Source organism: Asparagus officinalis, chromosome 1 (genome assembly GCF_001876935.1).
Source record: "Asparagus officinalis chromosome 1, Aspof.V1, whole genome shotgun sequence".
In the NCBI taxonomy this organism is placed as follows: domain Eukaryota; kingdom Viridiplantae; phylum Streptophyta; class Magnoliopsida; order Asparagales; family Asparagaceae; genus Asparagus; species Asparagus officinalis.
In genome coordinates, this window is record NC_033794.1 from 17,617,035 (window position 1) to 17,626,528 (window position 9,494).

General features: G+C 37.7%; 1 protein-coding gene across 2 annotated transcripts; it reads left to right on the top strand.

Annotated features, from left to right (window-relative positions):
- Positions 925 to 8,657, top strand: LOC109819938 (coatomer subunit beta-1-like). 2 transcript variants are annotated; one of them, XM_020385944.1, is made up of 5 exons: positions 925 to 1,930; positions 2,134 to 3,356; positions 5,292 to 5,801; positions 7,259 to 7,344; positions 8,194 to 8,657. In XM_020385944.1, exons 1-5 carry the CDS (start codon positions 1,123 to 1,125, stop codon positions 8,396 to 8,398), a joined length of 2,832 nt encoding a protein of 943 aa, XP_020241533.1. In that variant the 5' UTR covers positions 925 to 1,122; the 3' UTR covers positions 8,399 to 8,657. The 2 variants fall into 2 exon arrangements, with proteins under 2 accessions (XP_020241533.1, XP_020241527.1); XM_020385938.1 differs by having other exon boundaries at positions 926 to 2,136; positions 2,382 to 3,356.

Below are 9,494 nucleotides of genomic sequence, written 5' to 3' on the forward strand. Positions count from 1 at the left end.
CTAAAGAGTTTGGCCCCTAAATCTCGTCGCTAATCCCGCAAGGAATGAGATGTGCTCCTAACCGCGACAAGTTAGGAATTTAATTTTTTTTTTAAATGACCCCGTTTCTAACCATGATGTTGACATGACTAGATAGTGGGTCGATTTCTGTAATAAAGTTTGGAACAGATCAATTTTTGGGATAAAAGTTTAGATTGGATCTGTTTTGAAAATTTCTTCATTTTATACTTGGTTAACAAACGCCTTATTTCTTCAGTCTAAAGGCCGAACCAGTTTTCGATTAAGGGCCCGTTTGGTTGGTTTCCTAAAATCAAAGAAAAGGAAATCGGTACAAGGAAATCAATAAAATAATATTTTTATCTATTTCCATCCCTAAAACTCACCCATAACATCCAATAAAATATTATTTTTATCATCCAACTCATCTCATTTCATCTCATTTCTTACCTTTAAAAATAAACCAAACACAAGAAATGTATCACATCATCCAACTCATCACATCTCATCTTATCTCATTTTTAAAAATCACACACATTATCCAATAATATTATGATAACTCATCTTATCTCATTAAACCTTCATTTTCATCCATTTCCTCAAAAAAAATAAGAAATTGATTTCCTTAAGTATGTGTCACATCATCCAATAATATACCACCAACTCATCCCATCTCATCTATTTTCTTATTTTTAAAAATGAACCAAACACAAACAACCTCAAAACATCATCCAATAATTTACCTCCAATTCATTTCCTTATTTTTTAACCAACCAAACAACCTCAAAACAATATTTTTTTAAATCACTCACATCATCCAATAATAAGGTGACAACTCATCTCATCTCATCTCCTATTCTATAATTTCCTTCTTTTTTTAAACCAACCAAACATCCTCAAAACAATTATTATAGGAAATAGATTTCCTATTCTTTCATTTCCCATTTTTTTTTCCGAAACGAACAGCCCCTAATCCTCAAACGAAATCAAACTCCATCGCCCTTCAATTACTCCCTCCTCCTCTCTTAAATCCCTCTCTCTCAGAGATCCCCAAATTCCCCTCAAAATCCTAGGGTTTCATCGTCCTCTTCCTCCAAAATCCAGATCCAGATCTCGCATCACAAAATGGAGAAGGAAAAATCCTGCACTCTCCTCGTCCACTTCGACAAGGGAACTCCCGCACTCGCCAACGAGATCAAGGAATCGCTCGAAGGCAACGACGTCGAATCCAAGATCGACGCCATGAAGAACGCCATCATGCTCCTCCTCAACGGCGAAACCCTACCTCAGCTCTTCATCACCATCGTACGGTACGTTCTCCCTTCTGAAGACCACACCATTCAAAAGCTCCTCTTACTGTACCTCGAGATCATCGACAAGACCGACTCCAACGGCCGCGTTCTCCCTGAGATGATCCTGATCTGTCAGAATCTGAGGAATAATCTTCAGCATCCTAATGAGTATATTAGGGGAGTTACTCTCAGATTCCTGTGTCGGATCTCGGAATCTGAGATCGTTGAGCCGTTGATTCCTTCAATTGTTTCGAATCTCGAGCATCGGCATCCGTTTATTCGAAGAAATGCTGTGCTGGCGATCATGTCGATCTATAAACTTCCAAATGGAGAGCAGTTGCTTGCTGATGCTCCTGAGACAATCGAGAAGCTTCTGGCGACGGAGCAGGATTCATCCACGAAGAGGAACGCTTTCTTGATGCTGTTCAATTGTGCGCAGGATCGAGCGGTGAATTACTTGTTATCGAATATAGATCGGGTTTCGGAGTGGGATGAATTGCTGCAAATGGTGGTTCTTGATTTGATTCGAAAAGTTTGCAGGTCGAATCGAGGTGAAAAGGGGAAGTATATCAAGATTATTGTGTCATTGCTTGCTGCTCCATCGGCGGCGACGACTTACTGTCAGCTTTTATTGTCACAGAGTGATAACAATGTCAAGCTTATTTTGCTTGATAGGTTGAATGAGCTCAAGAGCTCACATAGGGAGATCATGGTAGAGATGATAATGGATGTGCTAAGGGCTTTATCGAGCCCGAATCTTGATATTCGGAGGAAAACTTTGGATATTGCTCTTGAGTTGATTACTCCAAGGAATATTGATGAAGTGGTTCTTACCCTTAAGAAGGAGGTGCGGCGACGACTTACTGTCAGCTTTTATTGTCACAGAGTGATAACAATGTCAAGCTTATTTTGCTTGATAGGTTGAATGAGCTCAAGAGCTCACATAGGGAGATCATGGTAGAGATGATAATGGATGTGCTAAGGGCTTTATCGAGCCCGAATCTTGATATTCGGAGGAAAACTTTGGATATTGCTCTTGAGTTGATTACTCCAAGGAATATTGATGAAGTGGTTCTTACCCTTAAGAAGGAGGTGGTTAAAACTCAGAGTGGGGAGCTTGAGAAGAATGGGGAGTATAGGCAAATGCTTGTGCAAGCTATTCATTCTTGTGCAATGAAGTTCCCTGAGGTTGCGAGCACTGTGGTTCATTTGTTGATGGATTTCTTAGGGGATAGTAATGTGGCTTCTGCTATGGATGTGGTTCTTTTCGTGAGGGAGATTATTGAGACTAACCCGAAATTGAGGGTGTCGATTATTACTAGGCTTTTGGATACATTTTATCAGATTCGGGCTGCGAGGGTTTGTTCTTGTGCTCTTTGGATCATAGGAGAATATTGCTTGTCTTTGTCTGAAGTGGAGAGTGCCGTATCGACGATAAAGCAGTGCCTCGGGGATCTCCCATTTTACACCGTGGCTGAAGAGGGTGATGGAAATGATGCTTCAAAGGGTTCTCAGCAAGTGAACTCTTCGGTTACTGTTTCTTCTCGTAGGCCTGCTGTTCTTGCTGATGGGACATATGCCACGCAGAGTGCTGCATCTGAAACAATCATCTCAGCACCTGCGATTGTTTCTGGATCTTTGTCTTCAACAGGAAATTTGAGATCTTTGATCCTTAGTGGAGACTTCTTCTTAGGAGCTGTTGTGGCCTGTACTCTGACTAAGTTGGTTCTGAGGTTGGAAGAGGTGCAGCCATCAAGGGCTGAAGTGAACAAGCAGACTGCTGGGGCTTTGTTGATCATGACGTCTATGTTGCAATTGGGGCAATCTTCATACCTTCCGCATCCAATTGATAATGATTCTAATGACAGGATTGTGCTTTGCATAAGGCTACTATGCAATACTGGTGACGTGGTTAGAAAGATTTGGTTGCAATCATGCCGTCAGAGTTTCGCGAAGATGCTTGCAGATAAGCAGTTCCGGGAGACACAGGAAATCAAAGCAATGGCTCAGTTTTCTAATGCACAACCAGATGATCTTATTGACTTCTACCATTTGAAGAGCAGGAAGGTAAGAGAAATACAATCTCTCATGCATTTTGTTACTTTTATTATTATTATTCTCTATGAGCTTTCCATGTGTTCTCCGATCATAAAGTTTGTTTTAATGCCTATACTGGTAAAATGTTGCTTTCTAGCTAGTTTCAAACTTTTGCTTATAACCCAGTAAGGTGTTCCTGAGTAGATCTTGTTATCAGAATTGTAGGATAGTTGCAATATGCACCCACCCACAAAACCAGCAAGGTGAAAATGCAAATGAAACTGGATGGATAATTTGAAACAACGGCCATCCTTCTATAATCAGGTAGCAGGTTCTGAAGATGTCAAATATGTTTGAAGTATCCCTAAAATCATTGAATAAAAGTACTTCAAAGATGTAAACATGGTGAAACTCTCTTCATAGCAGTCTCAAATTTCATTTCATTGTCAGAGGGAGACATGAAAGGAGATGTAATGGACCAGAGGATTTGTCTGAAGATAGGAGTTTGTTGATTTTGCCATGAAACCCTTTTTCCTAAATAATTATAACTAAGTTTTACGCCTCATTACTTCTTTCTTTTTGCTTTTTTGGGGTGTTTGGAAAATTGTTAGTGGATATGGAAGTGCATAAATCACTTTGTTTTTTACAATTGTGAAATTGCGTATATAAAAGCATGCAAGTGAAATATAGTGTTTGGATGCAACAAGAGAATCTTTAAAATAAGAAAAATAAAGATGATCTGGCTGTATTATATATTATATTTTTTTACTTATTACACTTTCAATGATAAATTAATAGATAAAATATTTTATGAAAGAGTGGGCCCCACTTGTCCACTTCCAAGGTGACTTCAGCGCCGTTTCAAGTGCAGTTTTGTTTTCTTTTTTCCATTTTATTTTCACATAAACTTTCAATAAAACAAATACCTAAAGCCACAGGAGCCACAAATGCATACTTTCACAATTCAAATTTTCACTTTCATGCAAACAAACACCCCTTAAGGTAAAAAATGGCACATTGTAGATAGTGATGGTAGGAAGATGGAAGACAATTGGATTTTAGGATTTGGGTTTGTAAATGGGTATACAAATAAGTTATAACAAGTTTGGAGTATTTCGTGGGCTAAAATATTATAAAACCCCCCTTAACTTTCAAATATTGGAAAAACCCCTTAGGTTTAGAGGTTATTGGAAAACCCCATGTAACTTTGAGATTTTATCAGCAAACCTCCTAAATTAAGGGGGTTTCAGATAAAATCTTAAAAGGCCGTTTTCTAATAAAATCTGAAAGTTAAAGAGGGTTTTGTGATAATTGCTACATTTAAAAAAGGGGGGGGGGGTTAAGATATTTTGAAAGTTAAGGGGGTTTCCCAATAATCATCCACAGTTAAGGGGGTTTTCTGATATTTACCCTATTCCGTGTTTGTCCCTTTGTGTACATGCATGGTTATGGCTGGCTTGTGTACATGGATGCTTATGGCTGCGTTTCGCTGACCTACCTAACAACAAACACTATGATCTGAACCCGTCTTATGGAGGGATCACTTTGTTGCACCCTCTTGGGACTCATGATCAAAGATCTTTATGTAGGAGTCGGTGATGCCTGCTAAGTTTTCTTTGTTAGTAAATTTGAAATTTTGCAGTTGTAGCTGTATTCACAATTATTTGTTTATTAGGGATCTTGAATTCTTTCATTTTATTATTATTATTATTATTATTTTACTATTTTTTTTTGCAATGTTTTGTGGCCCTGACCTATTAAATTAAGGTGATCTTTGATGCTTATTTCCTTTTTAATCATTTAAACGTTTTCTGTACTTATTAGGCATATAGAGAAATTATCTCACAAATGTAACCCCAGTTCTGGTTATATTTAATTATTTTGTGCTCTTAAGTTCCCAACAGAAGCTAGCTGCTATAGATAATTTTCATTTGCTTTCCTCTTGAGGATCTTTCTCTTTTGCAGGGAATGAGCCTGCTTGAGTTGGAAGACGAGGTCCATGATGACCTAAAACGTGCGACAGGAGAGTTCACCAAGGATGGAGATGATGCTAATAAGTTAAACCGTATTCTTCAATTGACAGGATTTAGTGATCCTGTTTATGCTGAGGCCTATGTTACTGTCCATCATTATGACATTGTCCTTGATGTTACAATCATCAACCGAACTAAGGAGACACTCCAAAATCTTTGTCTGGAGCTGGCAACCATGGGAGACCTTAAACTTGTGGAGCGTCCACAGAACTATACGCTAGCACCAGAGTCTAGCAAGCAGATTCGAGCCAATATTAAGGTTTCTTCGACGGAAACTGGTGTTATATTTGGAAACATTGTTTATGAGACTTCAAATGTTCATGAGAGAACAGTCATTGTACTCAATGATATACACATTGACATCATGGATTACATTTCTCCTGCCACTTGCACCGACGGAGTATTTAGAAGTATGTGGGCAGAATTTGAGTGGGAAAACAAGGTACGTTTACTCATAATTGCTGTAGTTTTTAAACTTATTTGCAATAATATATGCAGGAAGTTTATAATCTCTTGATGGAGTGGATGAAAAGAGATTATATGTTATAATTTTGCAGTACACTGACTCGTTATTTACCTGTCATTGCAATAATTAAATTCCCAAATTCTCCATCCTGACTCATTTGCATGATATTATAAAATACTTTTTTATAAATCATGTGTGAAGTGTAATCCTAATCAACTCAGGACTAGTTAGGGAGCTGAACTTGGATCCTGATACAAAGATACATGCTGCCAGTTGTACTTTATTATTCTATGTAGTGAAATAATCTCTTACATTGTGCAATCAAAATATGACGAGTTAGAACGTTAATAATGCCATGGCCCAGGCCTGCGAGCTTGTTGGCGCATTGCAAGGAATGGGACCCACTAAATGTAGCACGTTGTTTGGCTCAAACCACTACCAAAATCTAGTAGCCGATGTTACACTTGAACCCCATTACTTACATTATAAAGCCCTAAATTTCTCACACTCCCGCCGATGTGGGACTATCTTGGTGGGGTATTACAAATAAGATGCATAAGCTGAAAAGGGGAAAAAAGAGAATTTTTCATGTAGTTTATAACTTCAAAGTGGGGAGAAAAGTTTGTGCATGTCATGATCGACATAATAGATATTTATTGTTAGACCGTTTCAAGTGTTTGTGGTTGGAACTTCTAATCTGTGTTCTTCAACTCTTCTTATGAGTGGACATCTGATGTCCCAAGCCTTTTGCTATCTTTTATGTTAACTAGTTATGAAGGTTAACAAGGTTGACCCCCTCTTTTAAAGACCTTCATTAGTCTAATCTTCTGCTCACTTATAGCATATTTGCTGTTCCTTAGTTTTGATATTCCTTGTTCAACTCCTGCACCTATGATTTATTCTTGTCCTCCTTGCACTGTTGTACATGATATCATGTAATATGACGTGCTTAATGTTACCCTGCGTCTATCATTCATCATTTATTGTCAGATGAATACATAACTATATATTCCTTTGGCAATTAGGTTTAAATCCATCAAAGATTGAAGATCCAAATATGTTGTCAGACTGGAATTTTGTGTTTGACTATTGTTATCTCGACTTGATTCACCTGTATGATGGTATTTTGCCTTGTTTAGGCTAAAATCTGAGTGATGTATATTTTCGTCACCTCTATTTGCTTCTGTATTCAGCACCAGTGTAAACAGAGAAATAGATTAACATGCGTGAGCATAGTTGCATATATCAAAATATGTAGGTGTATAAGAGCATAACAGTTCCCAATTGGAAAACCATCTTTTCTTTCTTGCTGTTGGATATCATGTGCCGCTGTTACTCCTTTGTTTTATGTTAGTATAGTCTTTGATGCCATTTTTTGTAATATGCCATTTTTGTTTGAGGAGGAATTGATCATATCATGGTGTATATTTCAGGTGGCAGTAAATACTATAATTCAGGATGAGAAGGAATTCTTGAACCACATCATCAAGTCCACAAACATGAAGTGTCTCACAGCTCCGTAAGTATTCTCAACCCCTGGCTCTTATTGTTTAAGGTAGCCTATTTTCAATCATTATAAATTTTTTCAATTCCATTGCAAGGTACTCAAATTATTCAAATAAAGAACTGAAATTCTCGAAATTTGCTCGAGTTTCCTTCTAGTTAACTGCTGCTTTTAAATTACTCTCCCATGATAAATTTTGCAATCTTGCACATGATTAACTTACAAATACCAAAACTCATGATGACATGGCTATCTTTTGCTGGTCATGACGATGCTATCTTTTGCCGTGGGGATGACTGCTGTCATCTATAATATCTTTTTTTATATAATAGTTAGTTCCTTATTAAAAGGAGGATTGACTGTAAATACACCCCATAAAGTATAGTAGTGTAGCCACTTATGCCCCTCTAGACTATTTTATTAGTATTTACACCCCTGAATCATATACTATGTTACTTTTTGCGCTCAAGTTAGATACTTAGATGGCTATTTAGTACTTTTTTCCCATGTTAAACTGGGAACGAAGGATTCCCACATGACATCTCATCTGGAGTTTAGGGTCCCACATGACATCTCAACCAACCAAATGAGAGAAGTAATGGCGTATGGAGCTTAGACGGTGTAAGTGCTATAACATAGTTTAGGCGGTATAGTCTGATCGTTTACGGATGTATTTGCAAATAACGCTTAAAAGAACTATGATCGCCCTAAATTTACGTACTTAAATTCCAACTTTTCCTGCAAACACTCTCGTTTAGTTTACTATGCAAATTATTCCTAAACACTAAACTTTTGATTATTTGAATTGTGGGCACTTGTCCTTTGGACTTTGTGTATTCCCCTTAAAACAATTATCTTCTACAGCTCTGCCCTGGATGGAGACTGTGGGTTTCTCGCAGCTAATCTGTATGCAAAGAGTGTGTTTGGCGAGGACGCTCTAGTGAATGTGAGCATCGAGAAGCAGATCGATGGAAAGCTCAGCGGTTATATCAGAATTAGGAGCAAGACTCAAGGGATAGCCCTCAGCTTAGGAGACAAGATCACCCTCAAACAGAAAGGGGGCAGTTAAAGAGTACAGATGAACCTTTCCATTTTCTTAGTGTTTACTTCTCTGCTCTAGTTTGTTATCTCATATTTTTGCCGGCATTCTGTTATTGAAAGTGGAACTGATTATTTGTTAATTATTTGTTATTTAGGTTTCGAATGCGTAGTCGATCCAGATTATATGTTTGTGACGTTGAGGTCTCGTCTTTATTTAAGGCTGTGTTTGAATTGCGAAATTCATGTTAATGACATCTATGTTGTGTGAATGTAAAGGTTTTAGTGGGTTTTTTCCCCGCGACTGAAAGCAATCCCTAGCCTACCACCCCATTTACTATTTTCCTCCCTTCATCTTTTGGTGATTTTTGAGGGATGTAGCTTTTATGCTAAAAAAGAATACAAAAGAGCGGGTGTTATTACGGTGGGATGGATGATATGAGGTTGACGTGAATGGCAAGTTTGGATGTGAATACCGTCAATATATACCTTTAGTTGCAGTAAACCCCCTCAACTCATTTACTAGCACTCAGCGTTTCTCAAATGTCATCTTTAGAAGGATAAATTGCAAATAAAGCACCTCCTCGTTTTGAATTGACAGGGCTATGCCTTAGTAAATGCGTCAAGGTTTAGATGAGTGGGATTTATGTTCATGCAGGGTGCGAAGAAAAGAATAAGGATCCGTCCCCAAGCAGGAATTAACTGAGATGACTCTGGGTTCTTTTGTAAAAGTTTTGAAAATATTCATTGAAGTATCATCAGTCCATAGTAGCCCAGGACAGAAAACATTTCAAAATTTTCTATTTTTTTAAACCATTATTTGGATTGAATTTGAATCCTTAAATCATCAGAGGTTCACGGACAAAGATTGTGAAATACAGCTTGTATCCACCTTTGATTGTTTTCAATGTGGTACATAATTTATTTCTAGCTTTGATGCACTAAATAGATTAATTTCTTTTTTCTTTGGGAAAATTGTGTCGAGGCCCCAAAATTAGGGACTTCATGTGAACAGCCCTCTTGTATTTTGGTGCATGTGATTCAGCCCCAAAAAGTATCATTTAATATTTCAAGTCCCCCCACGTCAGCAGTACAAAAAAAGACATTATATTTATAAAAAAAACCGA

What these genes read in the sequence shown, in the direction of transcription:
- LOC109819938 (XM_020385944.1), top strand. Translation starts at nt 1,123, where the DNA reads ATGGAGAAGGAAAAATCCTGCACTCTCCTCGTCCACTTCGACAAGGGA. An exon ending in TCAGCTTTTATTGTCACAGA is followed by an intron (nt 1,931 to 2,133) that starts GTGATAACAATG and finishes ACCCTTAAGAAG; the next exon opens with GAGGTGCGGCGACGACTTAC. An exon ending in AATTTGAGTGGGAAAACAAG is followed by an intron (nt 5,802 to 7,258) that starts GTACGTTTACTC and finishes TGTATATTTCAG; the next exon opens with GTGGCAGTAAATACTATAAT.